General features: G+C 46.1%; 2 protein-coding genes across 5 annotated transcripts in view; both read left to right on the top strand.

Moving 5' to 3' along the window:
• The first annotated feature begins 1,456 nt into the window (after window positions 1-1,456).
• On the top strand, window positions 1,457-13,483 carry cpa6 (carboxypeptidase A6). The gene is made up of 11 exons (XM_076161121.1): window positions 1,457-1,824; window positions 4,230-4,305; window positions 7,015-7,139; window positions 8,422-8,536; window positions 8,948-9,049; window positions 9,139-9,243; window positions 10,338-10,448; window positions 10,546-10,636; window positions 11,869-12,071; window positions 12,238-12,322; window positions 12,642-13,483. Exons 1-11 carry the CDS (start codon window positions 1,703-1,705, stop codon window positions 12,854-12,856), a joined length of 1,350 nt encoding a protein of 449 aa, XP_076017236.1. The 5' UTR covers window positions 1,457-1,702; the 3' UTR covers window positions 12,857-13,483.
• An 861-nt stretch (window positions 13,484-14,344) lies between these two features.
• arfgef1 (ADP-ribosylation factor guanine nucleotide-exchange factor 1 (brefeldin A-inhibited)) overlaps window positions 14,345-21,984 on the top strand; it is a 34,815-nt gene continuing 27,175 nt past the window's right edge. For 3 of the 4 annotated variants that reach the window (XM_076161159.1, XM_076161158.1, XM_076161156.1), the window contains exon 1: window positions 14,345-14,701. In XM_076161159.1, coding sequence (XP_076017274.1) covers window positions 14,578-14,701 — 124 coding nt within the window. In that variant the 5' untranslated portion in view covers window positions 14,345-14,577. The remainder of the gene's footprint in view (window positions 14,702-21,984) is intronic. The other variant, XM_076161160.1, reaches the window with a different exon arrangement.

Genomic DNA, 21,984 nt, shown 5'->3' with positions numbered 1-21,984 from the left:
AACACAAACTACTGCTACTTTGCTTATTTGAACCCTGAGTCTGCATCACTATGGGGAAAGTGAACATCCTGTCAAAGCAAATCTACATTTAGGAGAAACCCCTCTTCTTACTGTGTTTCTCTACCCTGATGCATCTCTGTATCTCCTCTGCATTGGACTCGTTCAGGTCCTAAAGGTTTCCCGCCCCCGGCTGCCAGCAGGGGGGAACGGTGGGCGGTGACGTTTGGGATGTGTTGTACAGTAATTGGCCGTAAAACAGGTGGCGCAGTGTGTTGACACTGAGGAGAAGCATGTGAAAAATGTGCTGCCGCCACGCAATCACAAAAGGAAAAGACTGGCAGTTGACTTAGACGTTTAATCACTGTGTTGGGCGATAAGTAAAGGATGAAACGGGGGCGCTGAAAAGCCTAGAATAACAAGGAGAGCCTAACCCTAACCCGAAAGCTCCACACAGGGATTCCTGCTGGAGCCGTGCCAAGGCATTGACGAGGCTGCTTATCACGTGACGTACAAACAGGAAGCTGAGGATTCAGGAGCAACCGAAGTTCCGAAACATCAAGTCTGAATGAACAATCAAAGGTTCTGACCCAAAACAGAGTGCTGTCAGTTCTTCTTCGTCAAATGTATCTGGAGTTTCTGGATGGAGGGGTATATATAACCCTTCATCTGAGAAAATCCTTACACAGGGATCCTAGGAACACATTTGTTTCTAAACTATTCAATCAGGAGGAATAAACATCATTACCGTCGTCCAAACGGCGTCTATGGGAATCTGATTAGATCATAGAGACAACTGGAGTGCACACAACCGTGGTCACGCCCAGATGTTCCCAGATGTTAAAGCTCTGAATGATCTGTAAAGACACCAGCTGGGCACCCGGAAAAGAACAGTCCCATTGTTTTAAAGCTGATTCATTGTGTGAGGGAGATTATAGAGAGAGATGTGACTGAAAGGCTTTAGTTAAGATGCAGCTTAGAGAGGAGAAGGAGGGATAGAACTGTCTCTCTCTCTGTCCATGATCCACAAAGACCATAGAATGAATCAGATGTCCGCTACTAAGAGAAGTTCTGACCTGGGACAACTGTTAAAAGACTCATGCAACTTGTAATATGAAGGTCTAGATGTGTGAGAAGTGTGTGAGTTCATGCATTAGAGTGTGACAAAGCAGTGAGGCGAGACTTAAAGGTCTACCTCATCCAGACAAAGCAGCATTTAAACTTTACTCTACGCGTCACCTCGGCTACACGGTCCAACATGTCATTTGTAACCCGGCGATGAGCGTAATTGCTGCGCGCACCGTGCGCAACGGAGACGGATCCGGTTACCAAACCGCGCCGACAACTTGGCCACGTGACTCAGGTCCTCCTCGTTTTTTAAAAACGAGCTCTGCAGTTCCCCGCAGAGCTTCAAAGAGGCGGTAAATGCTCTCTCTCTCTCTCTCCCCCCACACACACCCACCCATCCAGTCTGTCTGTCTGTCCCAGCTAAGGGTCTCTCTCTCTCGCACCTCTCTCACCTCCCGGGATCAGAGGGGACAACTGCGCCCAAACTAACTGCACCGACCCGAAGTGTGCTGGACTTTCTGCAGACCTGGATCCGCGACCACTTGTATGAGTCCAACTTGGCGTTCAAACCCCTGGTAGAGTGGAAGTGCGAGCTGAAGCTGAAGCTGTCCGCGGGCTTTGATCTGCTCTCCACGGGATGATGGCACCGCTGGATCACGGACGCGCATTCCGCGGCCCCGTTTTGCTGGCGTGTGTGATAATCTACAGTAACGTGTTATGTCTCGTATCCGCGTATCTCTACCACAACCGCTACGCAGGGTGAGTAAAGACCCTCCGTTCATTATGTGGGCCAGGGCGCCGGGGCTATCGTTCATGCTGAGTGTGAACGGCGAGACGTGAAGAAAACCAAGTAGAAATCCACTTTCATATTTAAAGTTGTCCACAGGGAATAATCTATAGAGTCATGTAGAAACATCAAGAGGTCTTCCTTTAGCTGGCAGGAGAGAGGAGAACAAAGGAAGTCTTTATGCTTTATTCATTTTTCTTCTTTCTTTACTGTGAAAGATTCCCTGCTGGAGATAGAATACTTTGTTTGGAGTACATACCCTTTGAAATCTTCCTCCCCGGCTGGATGGAAGGGGGGGGGGGGGGGGGGGGGCACCCTGGTTTCTGATGGCAGCTAGATAAGTCTGTCTGTCTGTCTGTCATGTGGTCGTGCAAAAATGCGTTCAGATTTGTCACGATAAGCACAGATGTCACCGGGATGATTGCGGTAACCAAGGAAACCACTATCCCAACTATTTGTTCTAAAAAAGCTGTAGGAGAAAGTCGACAGTGTGTGGTTACTGTGTGTGTGTGTGTGCGTTTGTCGTGTTCTATCAAAATCAATGAAAGGTTTGAAAGAGTCTGGAGCCTAAACGATGTGAGAGCGGAGAGGGTTTGACCTTTTAGTGGTGAAATGTTTGGAGAGCAATTGGGCAAACATGAGGCGGCTCTCCTCTGGGAACCATCAGGGCCGGGCATACACTGATTTGGGTGAAGGAGCAGGCGCCGTGTAAAAAGGTATTTATGGTGTGTTTTTCAAAAGAGCTTTTGATGTAGAGGGAGACCACCGCCGCTGGGAAACCCCTCCCTACCTGTCTCTAACATGCATCAGGCTCATATTCCACATATTAGCTTCCTCGCACCAGGCTGGGGTTTTAATGAGGTATGGGAACTTAAAGGCAAAGTCCCATCATGCAGCAGTGTGGGGGAGTCCTGCTCAGCTCAGCTTAGCTCAAGGATCTGTGGGTGTGAGACGCCTACAGGCTCCACCAAACCAAATCTAATGTTATGTTCCTGTGTTCTAGTCCACAAATGGAGCCAAGCATAGTGATGAGGAGGAGGAGGAGGAGGAGGAGGAGGAGGAGGGTGACTTTGCTCCAACACACTGTTGAGCTTCAGCCTCTTGGTTTAAGAACCAGACCCTCTTAAAAACAAATTGCTTCCATACTGTAGAGAGAGTCTTGCTGTTGGAAATCAACCGACTGATGGTTTGGGTTTTTGCTGTAGAAGAACCTGGATCATCTTAGAGGGATGAAGAAAGCCTTCAGCTGGGATAAAGAGGAGCAGGAGTTCTCAAGTTTGAAACGTATGTCCATTTTGTCCATCTTCTAGTGGTGCCGTTACCATGGAAACAAGCTATCTGTGGCTCCCAAAAAAAAAATGTAGCGGCCTGTGAAGTGAGCTCGGGCCGGTCACATAGGATGGGACGCACCCCGGACCTTTTGTCCCTCACGGCTCGCTGACTTATCTGCCGCCTACTTTTGTTTAGGGAGGGGCTGGGTTTCCTGTGTGATGCTGTAAAGAGGAACGTGAGAGAGAAAACACCACCGCAGACTGACAACAGCTACACACAAGCCCAGCAATTAAGAGTCTCGGCTGAATTATCTCTCAGGTCAACCTCAGGAAGTTGTGATGTGCAGAATAAAAGCAACACCATGTAAAATTCATGAGATGAGACTCAGACATTCAGAGGGAAACATCACAAGCACCTCTGTCTTCTTTCACTTTGTCCCTCAATTATCTGGCAGAGATGAAATGTTTCTTTGATCTTAAGCAAATTGAGTGGAGCGGCGAGGATGCTTTGATTTTGCTCTCCAACACGTGGACCCTAACAAAACACGCCATCATATATTATTCATACCTCATCTATTAGATTGTAACCTTCCTCCGCTTTGCCTTCATCGCAAAATCACAAAAACGTTTGATACTAAAATGTCCTCTGACGTATCGACAGGTGTTTCTCACATCAGCCCGTGTGTAGGTGTGCGAACGGCGGGTTTAGACGACGGCAATGCGAAACAGCCGCCGCTACTGTACACGCCAAAGAATAGTTCCAGGTGTTCCCCTGCGGCCAGCGATGGAAACTATGAAATGTAATCCTTTAATGAGGCCTGAGACGGAGCGTTTGACTGGGCTTTGACCCTGTCATCTGCAGGAGCCACCCTCTCTCTCTCCCCCTATACACCAAACATCTGCTGCTATAAGTGTCGCCCTCAATCAGCACCGAAGGCGATCGCATTACCTGTGACTCCATCGGCCCAGATGTTTTTGAAATGATGTGCACTTAGCCAGAATGGATCCAAGCCCTCGCTGCGAGCGGGTTTGAAAATCTCCCTCCGAGGCTTTTTAATCCCAGCTGTGACGGAACACTTAGAGATGATGTGTTGTTGTTGTTGCAGTGATCAAGTCTTCAGGATAACTCCCAGTAACGACGAGGAGGTCCGGGCGCTCAAGGCGATTCTGGAACACATGAAGGTTGGTGTCTATTTCTTCTTATTCTTTCTCACACAAGATAACCTCCACCCTTTTAATGGAGGCTTGTTTTGGTGAAGATTCGTCAAAGCCTCTGTAATATTGCGTTAATCGCTCGTATTATCTGTTATTATTCTGCATGAGTCTTCAAAAAGGCAGGGTGAGGTGTGAGGGGTGTGAGGGGTGTGAGGGGGGCTTACTGAGGGGGGGAGACCTTGAGTCCGTCTGTCACAGCCCGTCAGACGGACTGAGACAGACACGCTGCTGAGAGGACGCTTTGCAATCCGTCTCCGCGAGAAACCCGGAGAAAAGATGAGTGAAAACACAAAAGGCTTTCTTCATTATGGGGTTGAATACTTGGAGGCTTTACAGTTTACAAACTCCATGAACATGTGTTTCAAAGATACTGAAATTAGAGGGAACCCCGGAGGACACAGAGACATCTGCTTATTTCCCCCAAACTCATTTGGGAGCAATTACCCATCAGTCCCAGGACCGTGGATGGATTTCTTTCCTTTATTCACATTTCTTTCGGTCGCAAACACATAGCAAAGATAGTTAGTGTGACATTGGGAGGATGATGTAATGCAACGGCTGTCCTCAATTGCCAAATGACAAGTTAATAAATAAAGTTTCTCCTCTTGAAATGTAGGATCTCTTGAAATCGTAATAAAAGACCAAAGTGTGTTTGCATGTGATGCCAGAGAGGTGACATCATTTAAAGTAACGACTACAAGCTCATCCTCATAAAAAGTGTATATCCTATCATCCTACATACTTTAGCACTTTACTACTATCATTTAAGAGCAGGAGTGTGTACGTCAATACAACGACCACTACTCCTATTATTACTATATACTATTCAAATGAGCCGTTTTAGTAGGAGACATGAATGGAATCCTGAATGACGTCACAGTTGTTAATGACATAATAAATGATGTCACAGGGATGAGAAAAGCACCCAAATGGCCTAAAGAACATTGTTTGGGTCTAAATTGATTAAATATTTCACTGATTACTTTAAATAAGCATTCAGATGTCAGTGCTCGAATAGAAAATGTATATATGTAAATTCTTTATGGTCGGTTTTTAAAAATCTAATATGAATGAGGGTGAATCTTTCATTTTGAGGGGAAAGCTCTGGTTCTAGAGAAGATTTTGTGTCAGGGGTCCAGGATCAACACGGCCCTGAGTGAGGAAAGGACAAGCTAAAGAGGCGGCAGAGGGGTGGGAAGGTTTCTGAGCTTTCTGGTGATGGATACCAGGAGCGTGCCAGGCCGCCGCTCTCAATGCGGCCCGGTGTTTTTGTGTATGGAAGGGCGGCGGACACGGCGTGCCAAGGCCAAAGCCGAGCAGCGGCATTTTACTGTTTAAACAGCTGTGGACGTGTGTTTTCATTAGCTTACCCACGCTGCAATGACTCAAGTGCAAGAGTCGAACTCAACAGCCTCAACTCAAGCCGCCGGGTCAAATCAGAGCCACCGTGAGCCGCCGTGACCGACATCAAGACACATCAGGGGCATCATCGAAGGATAAACACGGCCACACACACAAAACAGCGCCACCTACAGGAACTCTACAATCTAGGCGGGCACATGTTGCAACTCCAATACGCATGGAGTGATTCAAACCCATACACACACACACACACACACACACACACACACACACACACACACACACACACACATCTGGCAAACCTGGATTAGATTATTAATTGGACTGAATGGGAGCTCATAAATTCCACAATAAAGTTTGACCTGGAGTTAAAACCTGAATGAAGTACCTGGGCTGTTTATACTTTTCGGTTTGTTTTGAGAACCCGTTCATGTTTTCATGCGCGGGAGGACGCTAGCGTTTGAAAAACGCCAAAAGTGCAGCGGCGCAGCCTGGTTTATACTTCTGGGGCGACACACACATTCCTGACCAGGATTTTCAGCCCTCCTGGCTCTAAACAGAGTTAAATTAACGTGAAGTGCACTCTGTAAACCATTACACCAATTGACACATTATCAAGAATCTGTGCCAGCCTGCATGTCTCAACCTCCCTGTGCTACAAATGAGAGCCAGCTGAGGATGTTCAAGCGCTACACAAGTGTACCACAAAGGCACCATTCCATTTAGATTGACTAGTGTGGGAACTAGCGCTGTTTTATTCCGTCAGAGTCAAGTATTTCTCTCTCTGTTACCACATGGCGTCTCTGTGTGTGTGTGTGTGTGTGTGTGTTTGGTATCGCTGGCCTGATGGCGAGTGCACAAAGGCGGATCTGGTTCGCTCATTTGAGGTCAAACAGAAGGAGGCCAGCAGGCTGTTAATGGGGCCAGTTGGTGTGTTTTGCCCCATTACCACTGTGGAGTCGTCCACATTCCCCTGATTCAGACAATTTGGTGAAAGTGCAGACTTGAGGAATGTTAAACTTTCCAGGTCAAACCAAAACTAATTACTCCTTTACAAAACACCCACAGTGAGGCAATAAGGTCTTTGTGGTCTAAATGTTGTTGAATTTTGTCGGCTTTAGTCTTCAGCACAAACAGGAAGTAAGCCTCGTGATGTCATCGAGGTCGGTTTCCTTGTTTTTGCAGATGAATAAGCATCTATACAGTGTTTTACTTGCTAAATAGTGATCCTATGATACTGAGTGCTCCCCCGCTCAATTATGTGTGTGTGTTTTGCTGAACACTTTCTGTGCTTATCTGTGTCCCGGGTCTCAGGTGGGCCTCTGGCAGCCCAACAGCGCCTCCCTGATCCGATACAACAACACCGTAGACGCACACGTGAGACGCGACGACGCCCGGGGGCTTCGCACACGCTTAAAACAGGAGCGCATCCACTATCGGTACGAATCCAGTGAGACCAGCAGCCGACAACACATTTGTATAGAGACACTCACACACTTTTGGTGCTCATGATAGCAGAACTTCTTCATTCTAAACCTCCTCCTCCTCCTCCTCCTCCTCTTCCTCCTCCTCCTCCCAAAAAGAAGGCAAAGCCACATCTGTTACGCAAAGGGCGCCGCAATTACAGAGCGGGAATATATGTCAGTCAGCTACAGTTTGGGCCTCAGACATCCTCAAAGCTGGGACACACACACACACACACACACACACACACACACACACACACACACACACACACACACACTTGAGAGACCCCTCCCCTCCAGTGCGCTCTTTCATCTCTCAACCCTCCATCTATCTCGGAAATTAATGCGGAAAATGATGGAGTTTTATCAAAGCAGCCGCGGCCGTGAAGAACGTCACTGTCATCTCTGTGTGCCGGGGGGGAATCACACATCTGACACACACCTTTTTTTTGTCGACTCTTGAGTTGAGGATTTTCCAAATTTGTGATTTGCTCTGCCACTTTACAAATAAGAGGCAGTGTGGAGGAGGAGGAGGAACACGACATTTTTAAGTGTTTGAGTCTTTTGTTTTCAGATCCCCTGTAGGTTGTTGACACCGTTTCATCGCTGTTAGGAGGATATTTATGGGATTTCAAAGTTTACTCTATCCAAACTGGAATTAAAAAGTACTTAGGAAAGGAAAGGAAAGTTGCTGCATCTACTTTATGCATTATTTTACTCTTTCATATAGATTCTGATGAACATGTTTGTCTGCTTTGGATGCTGCAGTTGCATCATCGGTGTTATGAATAAGTCAACAGTCAACCCAGGCCCCCCCACTGAACCGACCCGACCCTATTATGATGCTTCCTCATTCAAACTGGGACCTACTGGAACAAATTATTGAACTAAACAAAATAAAGGATGTGATATATTCAGTAACTTCCTGCCATGGGAAACAGAACCAAAAAAGAAAAAGGACTTCAGCCTTTCACTGTGGATTTGCTGAAACCGCTCCATGTTCAGATTGGCAGCGCTCGCTCATATTCTTGCCTCACACATCGGGACGTTATTGCCCGGGTGACATTTCTCATGCTTATGCAAATAGCGAGCTTTACAGAGACTCCATTCAATCTTTGCAGCGTACAGTTTGTCAATCTGAGTCACAGACGCTCGCATGAATCACAAAACACAAATCTGCAATCAGTGGATATGGAGTTTATGTGTGTGAAATGAAGGCCAGGTCTTAATTCCCCTCCTCTTCTCCCCTCCGCAGCGTGTTTATCTCCAATCTGCAGAGGGAAATTGAAAAGCAGACGGGATATCGCTCGTCTCGCAAGCGGAGGTCAGAGTCTCAGTATGACTACGAGGTTTACCACTCTCTGGATGAGGTAGATGTGAAAGCCCACCGTCTACAGACTTTACCCCGTCAGGCTCAGTCTCTCTGTCGCACACACACACACACACACACACACACACATGCACGCACGCACAAAGTAAACAAACATTCTCTCTTAGGCACTCTCCATCTGCCAATTACTCCGTTTCACCAATCCCTCAGTCTCTTCCTCTCTCTTTTACTCCCACACACACACACACACACTCCAGTTCGTCTCCGCAGCTTTAGGGTATTTGCTTTCCATCAGGATTCAGGAAAGGAAAGTTATGTGCATTTACATTCGGTGCTCCCGGGTCCCCGAGGATGTCAGCAAACACACAGAAGGCCGCATAAATCTGCTCCTGTTCTCACAAAGTGTATCTTTCGAGGAAATCCTTTTCATCGTCTGTGTTCTGTGTTTAAGATCCAAAGCTGGATGTTTGAGATGAACAGGACGCACCCCGACCTGGTGGGTATGTTCTCCGTGGGGAAGTCTTATGAGGGAAGACCGCTTTACGTGCTTCAGGTAGTGGAGAAGGCATCAGACAACATGACACACACATACGGGTACATGTATGCTTGTGCTGCTCTAAAAGTGTGTGTTTCTCCTGTCAGCTAGGGAAGAGAAGCCGCCCGCACAAGAAAGCAGTGTGGATCGACTGCGGCGTCCACGCCAGAGAGTGGATCGGCCCGGCTTTCTGCCAGTGGTTTGTCAAAGAGGTGCAACGTCTTTCCAGTTTGCACATTTTGCACATCAAAAGACCGACATTGTTTGAGCCGATGGTAAACAAATGCATGTGTTAACGGCCTCTCACCAGGAACGCCGGCCCTGGAACAGGAAGCGTGCGATCCGCCGTCTCTGGGGTCGCGGACAGAAAGTGAACATCTGCTCATTTGTCATGCGCAGTTATGCAAATATTTCAGAGTAGCCTTTATTGTTCAAGATGTTCAACATAACCCAGATGTTTACTTCCATTCCAGCTTTAAAGTCTTAGTCAGTACCTTTAGAAGAGAGGAAGTGACCTGATGTTCACTTTCTATGGTTTGTTTTAACCTGCTCGTGTGCCAAATGAGTGATTTACAACATGTGGCAAAGTGAGAGGAAGAAACCGAAGAATACTACAGGAAAGACTTTAGCATATTTACTATTCTGCTTTACTTTGTACTTCAAATAATAACCTGAAACAGATCTACATGCAGCTACCATCCAACCATCAAACACTCTGAAGCTACACTTTTAATATTATCTGTGAGCATAGACACAACTTTAACAGCCGAGACAAGAGAATATAAATTATTCATTTCCTTTAGGTGACGCCATCGACTTGTGAGATCAGTCATTAATTCTTCAAAGAGAGGAGAGGAGAGGAGAGGGAGGGCGGGGACAGGGACGGACGGAGAGAAGACAGAGACGGGAAACCAGAAAGACACATAAAAGTGGAGAAGGAGGGGCAACTTTACACACAATAAGACAGAAGAAGAAGATGAGTCTCTCAGATCTGAAGGTGGCGATGAGATGCAGTAAACAACACTGACCACTGGAGGTCAGGATGCTGCCTTTGTTCAGAGCTTAAGGCTGATTAACCCTGGCCTCAGTCTGGGTATAAGCAGCATTACCCCGCTGACCTCATCCCCTTCTGCAATCCCCTTAACCTCCTCATGCAGTTTTGCTCTTCAGGAACTCCAACAGTGAATTATCAGAAGCTTAACACCAGAATCTCCATTAGTTTGAAGCATTTTTCACCTTAAACCCCATCAACCTGCTGCTTAAATGACTTTGCAGTGTAATCTCACTCTCTGTTTTATCTTTACAGGCCCTCAGCTCATTCCAGCACGACTCTGTGATGAGACGCCTGCTCAACCAGCTCAACTTTTACATCATGCCTGTCTTCAATGTGGATGGATACCATTTCAGCTGGACCACCGTACTGTAGCGTTCCTATGCTCCTCATGTCTTTGTTCTCATCAAATCCTTTATTTCAAAGTGGACGGATTGGTGACTGTGCCTTTACTTTGCCTTAGGATCGATTCTGGAGGAAGACGCGGTCCAAAAATCACAAGTTTGACTGCCGAGGTGTGGACGCCAACCGAAACTGGAAAGTAAAGTGGTGCGGTGAGTTTGATCACGGTGACCTTCAACCTAAGGAGAGGATTTGAATGGCGCTAGTGTTATTTTCCCTTTCTCCCTCACGGATACGTACTATTGTAGCTCCACAAAGCATCATTTGTCTGCGTCGCCTTGTTTTCCCCGTATAATGAGAGGAAGCTGTGGATAAACACTTCCTGTTGTGACAACTCTAAGTATTTGATGTTGTTTAATCTGGTGAGCATGCTTAGCGGATTGCTGAGTCATCATCGCTGCAGGAGGGCTTCGAGAATGCAGCAAAGCTTGTTGTGGTTCCTACAGAGATGTGATGTCAGCTGAGAAAGTGAGAGTAGCGGAGGCACCATATGCTCATAATCATATCTTGGCCTGTAATAGAATCTGATACGGTTGTAGTCCTCCGCTGTACTATCACTGCCCCCCAAAGGAAAATTAGCTCACAAACAATTGGTTCTACCTGAATACAGAATGGAACACTGCCCAAACAAGCGAGGAGCCTTTCATCAAACTCTGCAAATCATTTATGAGATTTGCTTAGTCCTGCGATTATGATGATAATGAAAACTGTGTAACAGCGCGGGAGGGAAGGGGAAATGTAGCATGTACAGCCCAGAGAAAACTACTACAATAAACAAATGAGTGAACTATATCATAAAAATGTCGACGTTAGAGGAATATGGCATTGGAAAATTAACATAAAACTCCTTTAGTTGGGCCCAGACTGGAGCCCAGGGGACGGATATCTGTCTGAAACCTACATGGGGCCTACAAATTTTGGCAAAGGAGCTAGTTCTGTCCATGGTGCTGAAACATTTAAGTGTGTTCTCTCTCTCTCTCTCTCTGCACTATACAGTATATACAGTATATATCATATACTGCTTTTTATTCTTCCTCACATCCTAAAATGATTTGTAAAATAATTTGCATTGCCGAGGACAGATTCAGTAAGAGGTTATAGACTGCAGCAGCGTCTGGTTTAAGGTCAAGCAAAGCTTACACGTTACACATTTACATCATTCAAGGGCACACTCTCGCTCTGTTCTAAGCATATTCAATGGATTCAGTGTCTGCAAGTAGTCAGCTACTATAATGCTTTCAGTGTAACAATGATTGCACAATCTGTGTATAACCCCTATGACCTCCATATTTGGTGTTGGAGACCTCATCAGAAATCACATTTTGCACCCAGAATATGCCAGAAACTGCAAACTAGGGTGTGACTATTTCCTGTCCTGTTTCAGACGAGGGCGCCTCCTCTCATCCCTGTGATGACACCTACTGTGGCCCCTTCCCTGAGTCTGAACCTGAAGTCAAGGCTGTTGCCAAGTTCCTGCGCAAGCACAAGAAGCAAGTCAAAGCCTACATATCCATACACGCCTACGCCCAAATGCTGCTGTATCCCTACTCCTACAAGTACGCCACTATCCCCAACTTCAACTGTGTGGTAAGAGATCAATTGCCTAATAATCATCCATTAATCAAATAATTGCGTTCGCCTGTGTTATCCTCATATCTCAGAGTTATTAAACCTGGACAGCTTAAATTAAATCCTATCATGAATAAATTCATAAGATTGGCTGATGACCCGGCTGTGTGCTTTCTCTCCCCAGGAGTCAGCGGCTCATAACGCAGTGACGGCTCTCTACTCTGCCTACGGAGTCAGATATAGATACGGCCCCGCTTCCACGACTCTGTGTGAGTGCGGTTTCTCCCCTTTATCATCATCTTTGAGTTCATAAAATGGAAATAAAAGCAGTGATTTATGGTGGGTTACATATTGTGTTATGCGCTGCCTCGGTACAACACAGGGGAAACATTCCTCTAGTTCTCTATGTGTTTGTTTTATAGTGTATAGTTTCAAATTAAATGAGTTCTTATTCATGGTGGAAGAGAAGAATGAAGACCTTATGGTTGTGCAAAGCAGAAGTTGTTGTTGCTGAGTGTAGTGAAACGACAACAACGTAATGTCCCTGTGGATTAAATTAAGAACTTGTTTTTTTACTTTTATCCACAGATGTTAGCTCAGGAAGCTCCATGGACTGGGCTTACAGAAATGGGATCCCATACGCCTTTGCATTTGAGTTGAGGGATACAGGATACTTTGGCTTCCTCCTGCCTGAGGCGCAGATCAACCCAACCTGCACTGAGACAATGAGGGCCGTGAAGGCCATCGCATCGGGACTACTGAAGAAGTGTGACATACGCAGGGACAGATTTCCATATATATGACCATCAAGCGGGTCAGCCAAGCTCCATCCTGTCAGCTCGCTCATTCCAGCAACCTCAGATTCTCCTCTGATATTATCAGGCCCTGCAGAGCGTGAATCATTGTTTGTCTTGTGGCTTTGAGGTTGTTTGACCAGACTTCCATTCTCAGATGAGAGAATTCTTGTGATGGTGCTGCTTTTTTGTGCCAAACCCCCAGAATATTCTCTCGCTCCCCACTTACCAAATACTTTAATAAGCTCTTTACAGTGAATGGTCATGGAAGCACTTGTTGTAATAACACAGCACTTTTTAAAAGGAAACAGTTCTTTTTTTAATGTTGTACAAAAATATTTTAAGATCTTAGCAGAAGCATTACTTTGATAAATAACGGTGACAATGTTTTCATTCTTTTGTATTACTGTCATATCAAATACTAGCCCAGATTTATAAGGTTGATTTGTGTACCGATGCCTTTATCACTGCAACATTGTTGGTGTGAATAATTTGCTTTGGCTCGTTCAGTTCAGAGTGAGTTTTGTAAAGGATGACACACGTCTATTCAGTGCTTTTCAGAAGGTAATTTCTTTGTCATTACTCAGGTATGTGTCCATGGCAGTGTCACAAAAACGTTTACTTTTGACAAGTAATATGCAGAGTATGTCAACACATTTCAATAAATGTGATCAAATGCAGTCCATGTTGTTGCATGACATTCACTTCTGGCACATTTTAGTGTAGAGGCAGAAATGTAATGTCATGAATGTGTGTCCTTCTTTTTGCCATTTTTTGCTAATTGGAGTGTGTGATTCCTTGCCTGACTCCTTCTCATATGCCCCGCCTCTTTCCATTTCGAGGGTCCTGATTGGTGTGGTCCCTATAGCCCTCCAATCCCGATGCAGCGATCTGGGACCACAGAGTATAAAATCCTGTTGAGAAGATTAGTATTAGTATTAATTAGCCTCATCTTCCTTTCAGTAATCATCATCATGTCCTCTTTATAAATAAATTACTTAGCTTTGACCACAAACACCTGGTTTAACAATTCCCACTGTGAACTATGATGTTTACTTTAACGCCCATAGAAGTACACAAAACATAATTTACTTTTCTTTAATCATGCATAAACCAAGCCAGAGATTAAATGAGGAGGCGCAATAATTAAGAACAATAACAAATCAGAGGCCATTTGTTTACCTTTATTGTACAGGAATGTTTACTGATATCGTAGGTGTTGTGATAATCATAACATCAGCACAACATTCACAAAGAAATGCATGAATTATGGGTGGAATGAAAAAGTGCAGGAATAAAAATTTGGGATTTAACGTTAAATCAGTCGCACACATGCATACACACATCAAAATACAGGTAAAAAAGTATTCTATTCACTTCTCTCTGTCTCTCTCTCTCCTCTCTGTCTCTCTCCCTCCTCTCCACTCCCTCTCTCACTCCCTCTCTCTCTTCCTCACTCCCTCCCTCTCCTCTCTCTCCCTCCCTCCCTGCTGCCTCACTGCGGCCGTTCCTCTGAAACGTACGTGACGTCGCTTCCTCTTGTCCAACATGGCGCAGGAGGCAGGTCGTTAATGGAAATCTAAGGGATTCACCCCACCTTTCTGTGTTTATTTATGTTTGTCTGTTAGTCTGGGCTCCGCGGCTGACATTTGTAAAGGAATACAACTCTATCCGAGGCGGTTGCAGCCCCAGCGGGACCAGGCACGCCTCGCCCCAAATTCCGGTGCGACATGTTTGAGGGCAAAAAGACGAAAAACATGTTCCTAACCCGAGCTTTGGAGAAGATCCTGGCCGACAAGGAGGTGAAGAAGGCTCACCATTCCCAGCTGCGTAAAGCCTGCGAGGTGGCACTAGGTAACTAAGTGTTTCATCACGATATCCCTGCGGTGTTGGACTCATTGATACAGACACGTCACTTATTAACCGCTTATATCTCTCCACCAACAATGTCGCAGTATTTGGCAACACACTATTCGCAACACACTATTCGGCGGCTTCTAGCCACATTTACGCTGTCGTGTTGCGTTCAAATTCAGCCCAAACCCGTGGTAACATTTGACGTGGCACACACAGGCTCCGTGGAAATGAATCCGTTTAAAACACGGAAATGGTGCAGGAGGGGTGGGAGGCTCGCAAACGCCGAACCGTTGCTGCGAAACTAGTAAGAGCGCTTTGAGAGCAGGCCGGGCAGCGGACACGGGACAAAGTTGATGGAGGCTGTGTAGCAAGCTAACCAGCAGCTAGCAGCGGCTTATACACGCCTCAGAAAGTGACCTGCGTGGGTTTAATGGGTGTAAATGTCCGGAGGGTCGTTGTTTGCGTCTCTTCCTGGTCACTACACGGGAGAGGGAGTCGTACCCGCTCGGTGTAAGGGAGTGTTGGGAACGCTTTTGTGTGGTACTAGCCGGCTACATCTCCTTGCTAATCATTCGACCTAATCATGGAAGCTTTCTTATGTTGTTAACCTCTAAGGAACCGGGGCAGTGAGAAGCAGAAGGTGACAGCTGTCAGCGGCACCTCTGTGTTTATACACCCAGTCAGTGTCGTCGAGGTGTTTGGAATAACAATGCTTTGACTTCCGGTCAGCGGCAAAATAAAGTAAATACAAAATCAACAAAACAAGTATTGGGGCGTTTTGTACGCACAGCGACGTATCGTGAGTTATGAAGTACACGCCTTAGTGAAAAACATCAGTTTTTAAGCAAAAGTTTTATGGTTTAGTCAGTGTTACTAGCTTGTCGTTTGGTTTATGCTTTTAATTTGAAGTCAACGTCCATTAACTTCCGGTCTCATTTGGCTATTGTTAGCAGGTGTATTTTGCAAAATGTCCTTCCTGGGAGTGACCAGTAGTAAACAAATTGCAGGGCTGCACCTAACGATCGTTTTGATTATCGATTGATCTATTTATTGCTTTTATTATTAATCATTTAGTGTTGGCAATGACAAAACTCCCAAGAATAGTCAAATAATGTCAAAACCAGAATATTCAGTTCACAATTGTATTAATCAGAGATAAATATCTAAATCACAAATCCGTAAATTACATTTTACTTTAACCTGACCAAAAGTGTCAATCGTTTCTTACTTATTCTTACATTTGTGGCAGATTTGTGTTCTCTTAATCAGTTAATTGTCGTATCATTTCAGCTTTAAACAGATGTGTTTTCTGAAATGTCCTTCCTGGAACGGAGCTTTAGATAAGAATTAATTGGGAATTTCTAAAAACATTTTGTACTAAAGAACAAATCCACATAAAGGCCAAAGCCCAGTTTCACATGCTGCCTGCCATCATGCTCTGCGGTCTGGAACAAGCTGGGGTTTGTCCTGCTATGGGAGTAATTTGACACGACCGGAGAAACAATGAGTCTATCTTGTGCTGCGGCCAAAAATCCTACCTATCCGATCACAGTTGCTGCCTGTGACAACACTTACGGGCGCTTCAACGGCGTGCAAAGGCTTTGATGGCTATTAATACAGGTATCCCATTTTCAAGGCTGTCTGATGTTTTGTAGAAACATCCCACACACACAAATATGTTCATTTACCCCATTCATAGTCAGAAAGCAGAAGAAAAACAGGTCTGAGTTCAGAGACTAGGTGTCAGTGAAAGAGAGCGGTTCTCTCCAGACGTGACGGAAGTAGAAAATTCACCTTAAAATGAGGTTTGCACCACTCTATTCATATAATTTGGCAGCGTGACGTCATCAGAAACCAGAGCATCAAGACATGAAACGATGCCCTCATTCACACACTCGGTCCGTTGAGAATTGATTTAGTTTGAAACGTTGTATGTCAAGTAATGTTTATTTAAATATGAAGCTTCTAGAAACGGCCCATATACCACAGTGTGCAAGCAGTTGTTGTATTACTCACCATCATTGGCGCAGGTCCAGGTTTAGACCATAGATGACATCACCGCTACAAGTTGCATCTCTGTTGTGTATTTTGAGAGAAGATTCCTTAAAAATCACAAAATAAATCATTATATTTTTGGTTACATTCTGTCTTTAAAAGCAGGATTAGATACACTCATCCATTTGTTGTGGTTGTTACCCGGGTTAGTTGAGCTCTCACCATTGAAGGACAGTATAATAACATCAAATATGTGCACAATTGTGTCATAATTCTAGTTTATACTTGGCTTTCAGCCATAGACTCTGAACATCAGTGCAATCAGTGTAGTGGTGTAACAGAAGCAGTGCCTATCAACATGACTGGGTGACCTAGTACACTGAATGGCTTACATAATCTCCTTTAGCTCTGGGGGCTCTGAGACGTCTCAGAGAGTGCCTGTGCCAGAGTCTCCTGTTAGCTGTCACTCAAAAGGCCCCCTGTTACAGACCACCACTCGTGCTGCAGCACTGTGTTCAAATCGAGCTGTTGTTTTTGAATGTGGCCCAAGATCTCATTGTGGGTTTCCTGATGTATGGATTTCAGCTCCTTTACATCAAGTCGGGTTGGAATCTCTACCGTGGCGTTTTCTGAGTTAAAGGAGTCTGACTGAGCCTGAGACAGCTCGACATCCTCACCCCTAACTCGACCTTTCCTTTTGATTATCCAAATGTCACTCCGCAGTCTCCAGAAAGCGAACAGTGTCAGTTTCTCTAACGGCATCGGGGGTCAGGTTATCTCTGAATCTCACAGTAAGCTTCTCCGTCGCCTTTGAGACCGGCTGTCTGATAGAAACGGACAGACAGAGGGTGTGAGACTGACAGTTAACTCAGAATATGAAAGGCCCTCAGGCTGTAGCAGCCCACCAGCCCTCAGATGTTGACACAGAGTCTTTGGTTCGCTGTTGTCATTCTGCGCTGGTTTCATATGACATTTGGGGATTTGTTTTTAAGTCCGCCCTCGCTGCTCTTATTTGGAAAGCCTGTGTGACTTTCCTGGCGGTAAAGAAAGGAGCCGTACTGTGCTTGTAAGCTAAAGCAACTCACCGCACCGTAAGGGTTGAGTTTGTTTCCAGGCTAGTATGACTTAAGGAGAGGGCTGAGTTGAGGGCTGCTGGGCACATTGCTCATTATTTCTGGCCGGAGGGTGTGTGATCCAAGGGTCAGACTCAGAGGTTACAGCAACCTGAAGTGCAGTCGCTGCTGCATTCTTGACATCTACTTGCAATTTCTCTTACCTGCGGATTCATATTCTGTGCACTGAAGAGAAGGCAGGAAGATGTTTTTAGTTCACTACAGTTAATGGTTTATGGCTTGTGTGTCCTTGATTACACACTACACTACACTACACTACACTACACTACACTACACTACACTACACTACACTACACTTATCTTACACAGAGTATCACACATCATTCAGTTTGTAACAATATCTTGTGTGACTGATTGTGATTAATAGTACCATACTGAAACAAAACCAGAAAACTGCATTATCACATCATTTTGGACCTCCAGCGCCTCCACATGTGTGAAATAAGAATAGAATAGTTTGTTGCTTGTTTTTAGGTTTAACTTTTTTCCGACAAGAGGCAACGATCCTCAGTGCTGAGGGGGTTAATACTGTCAAAACTCCAATTCCGATAGTTCAGAGAGAGAAAGATCATTTAAATGTTGAGAACAGAAGTATTTATGTTGTGATCATGTGTTATTCATAATGTTCAGAGCCCTCAGAGGTCCGTGTGTGTTCTGCATCAGTGGCATCCATAAAGGAAGCTGTAAGAAAGCTCATTTTTTAACATAATGATGCAATGTTCAGAAATGTTTTCCTCTTATAAGTGGCATTGTTGCTGCTCTGTAGAGTCGCCTTGAGACGGAACGCAATCCATGTTGTTTCGCACGCACGCGCACACACACACACACACACACACACACACACACACACACACACACACACACACACACACACACACACACACACACACACACAGTGGCACAGCTTTGGCAAATCATTTAGCAAACCAAGGTCAACAGAGCTTGATTGAAAGTTGTAAACAGACAAAAATCAACAAATCTTTGGAGAGCTGTTCTTTTGCACTCTACTCTTCATCACCGGCGTAGGCTACCTTGACTTCTGATTTGGCAAACACGGCCACGATGCCGCTGTTAGAGAGCAGGACAAATGTTTCTGGGGCCATTAAGCTTGGTGACCACATGCTCTGCCATGATAAGCCGCAGTGAGGGCCACACGTGTTCGGCCATGATAAGAGACCGGACTATAAATCTTCCTGTTTGTTCATCGCGGCTGATGTCTTTACCTTGACTCCCCAAAGAACCAGCAGAGGTTTCTCAAATATGAAATGTGGGACGTGAGAGCTGCTGTAGGGGCGGGCAGGGATCTGTGTGTGTGTGTGTGTGTGTGTGTACTCTGACTGAATAGTAAATGTTTTCCCTCCCCCCGACCGACCTCAGCATTCTTCACATATTTGACAGAAATGTATCAACTCAGAGCTGAACCTGGTGCAGCCAAAGGAAACTGCCACCTGGCTTCACTGAGGAAGAGTTGGTACAAATGAGGGCAACCGCCTCACCGCTGTAAACGTTTGTAAATCAACTCTCCCCAAGGCTGTTCTGCTTTTCAGCCATAACGTGTGTGTGTGTGTGTGTGTGTGTGTGTGTGTGTGTGTGTGTGTGTGTGTGTGTGTGTGTGTGTGTGTGTGTGTGTGTGTGTGTGTGTGTGTGTGTGTGTGTGTGTGTGTGTGTGTGTGTGTGTGTGTGTGTGTGTGAGTGAGAGATATCTGATCTGTTTTCAGTGGTAATTCTTATATTTAAGCACAACACAATGTCTGCACACCAATGTAGACACACAATCTGGCAGAGAAGCAGCAGATGCATTGTGGGATAAGTTCCTCTCCTCTCCTGGTGTGTAGTGGCTCAGTGTTCGCAGGGTTTATGTGCAGCAAATGTGCAAAATCATCTCGCAAGTAAGGCTAATGCAGTAAAGTCCTGCGGGGCGAAGTGAGAGAGGGCGAGGCCGCGTTCCCGTCTCCGTTCTCCCCCTGCAGATTAAGTGCGGGCATTTAAGCCGCTTGTAACCCCAAAGGTCGACTGCTGCTGGCGTAATAAGCAGCGGAGAAGTCAACATGGCCGTGCCGGTGTTTTGCCCCGGCAGCATAAATAATCCTTTTATCTACACGAGGGCGCACGGTTGGAATTTAGCAGGAAGAAAGGATATTATTCTTCCTCAACTTGTGTGTTTGTTTTCTCACACTGACACTTCTCTGTACATGCATAATGCAGCGCTCCTCACCTCCAGCGACGCCTCCGTCCGTCCCGGGACAGGCCATCAATTAATTAGACCGCAAACGAGATGAGAGGAACGGGCAGAACTCCTCCCCTTTCCTTTCTCTCCCTTTTTTCTCCCTCACCGGCTCCCCCCGTTTCATGTGGCGCCGCTTGTGTTCACCCGTCGTTTATTGAACCATCATGCGAAAAAGCTCGAATCAGAGGGCAGCGATGAGGAGAGAGAGGGGCCACTGCGGGCTGAATAAGCAGAGGAAGATGCAGTTTAGACCACAGTGTCATAATTAATCACCGGCTCCTGTAGCACAATAATAAGGAGGAGGAGAGGAGAGGAGAGGAGAGTACGGCTCGTTGCGTACAGGGCAGCAATGTGCCAAACGGCGTAGACGCTGCAGAATTGTTAAAGATGGATTAATTTGAAAAGCGAACGCCAACAGCTGAATAATCAAGGCCGCACGGGGGTTCGGCTGCTTTGTTGCATTGGGCTTGAAAACAGAGCCTTGATCCTGCCAGCGAGAGGGTAAGGTTAGTTATTAGACGGAGGCTTGAGCAAGTGTGGGCAAGAGGGGTTGGCAAGAAACAAACACACACACACACACACACAACACAGGCCTCGGCGTCCCACGCATGCACGCAAACAGTCGCGATTAGGTATCCCGGACAACCTCTTGGCGATGCTTCCGCCCTCCCCACCAAATGTAATTACTGCTGTGCAACCTTTGCTTTCAGCCCGGACAATAGAAATGTCAGGGGTCTGATTTTTCTCAGGCTCTCTCTTTCTCTCTCTCCACGGTGGGAGCTGTTGCTGCCTCGCCCGCCATCGTGGAGGTTGACACCTACACACAGATTAACCCCTCGCCCCATCTCCAGGATAAGACACCGTTGCTCCATGGTGCGGTGGGCTGCTGCAGCTCTGTAGCCTTTTGTTATTGCGCCGGTGGACATTATCTCCCTCGCCACCCTTCTTAAAAACGCTGCCGCATTATTAATGAGGTGTAATAAGTGTCCACAGCCTGGATAATGGGCGCCGATCCCTACGCAAGACTTGCACCTTCTCCATCATCTCCAGCCCGCCCTCGCTCTCTCCCGCCTCACCTGCTTGGCTTGAACAGGCAGACGGTTAAACTAAGCGTCAGTGTGTTAGCGAGGTGAATAGCGTGGAGTACTTTGGGTTTGTGGATGGTTAGTGCCAAGTGCCAACCGCTGGATCCGTGCCAGACACACACACACACACGGGTTCCAAGCTCTTTGAAATGGAAATGGTGCTGCAGCAGGCGGGATGCCCTTTCTGAGTATCCAGCGCCTCCACTCAGGTGATGGAAACTGACCCCTAATCCTCCCCCCCTGTGTGTGTGTGTGTGTGTGTGTGTGTGTGTGTGTGTGTGTGAATGGAATAAGGAGTCACCACGCTCACATTTCAGCTCTCTGGCCCGCCTATAGGAACAGGAAGTCATTTGGATGCATTGAAATTGTTCCTATCCTCTTTGTTTCCCTCCGTCCTCTTCTTTTCCTCACTTTGTGTCTTACTCCTGAAACATGTCTCGTGGAAGTGTTGAAATGGAACCTCACATACTGCTCCCCTTCTAGTAGTCTTGTAATATGAGCACACACGCACACACACACGTACACATAGAGCCGGCCAGGGTTTGTTTGTTTTGGAAGCCGGCGTCGTCCTCGCCGTCCTCTGTCCTACTCTTTACTTTCTCCAGTTTCTCTCTCTCTCTCTCTCTCTCTCTCTCTCTCTCTCTCTCTCTCTCTCTCTCTCTCTCTCTCTCTCTCTCTCTCTCTCTCTCTCTCTCTCTCTCTCTCTCTCTCTCTCTCTCTCTCTCTCTCTCTCTCTCTCTCTCTCTCTCTCTCTCTCTCTCTCTCTCTCTCTCTCTCTCTCTCTCTCTCTCTCTCTGCGTCTGCGTCCCTGTCCCCTCACGGCGAGCTGTTTTTCTTGCC

This window comes from Genypterus blacodes, unplaced genomic scaffold (assembly GCF_046128005.1).
Source record: "Genypterus blacodes isolate CSIRO-AG114 ecotype Tasmania unplaced genomic scaffold, CSIRO-AGI_Gbla_v1 ptg000110l_1, whole genome shotgun sequence".
NCBI classification, from domain to species: Eukaryota; Metazoa; Chordata; class Actinopteri; order Ophidiiformes; family Ophidiidae; genus Genypterus; species Genypterus blacodes.
The sequence above is the reverse complement of the archived record's forward strand: the minus strand, read 5'-3'. Positions and strand labels throughout refer to the sequence as shown.

Coding starts and splice junctions, on each gene's coding strand:
- cpa6 (XM_076161121.1), top strand. CDS start 1,703: ATGATGGCACCGCTGGATCACGGACGCGCATTCCGCGGCCCCGTTTTG. Junction 9,244..10,337: donor GCCAGTGGTTTGTCAAAGAG/GTGCAACGTCTT, acceptor TTATCTTTACAG/GCCCTCAGCTCATTCCAGCA. Junction 12,072..12,237: donor TCCCCAACTTCAACTGTGTG/GTAAGAGATCAA, acceptor TTCTCTCCCCAG/GAGTCAGCGGCTCATAACGC.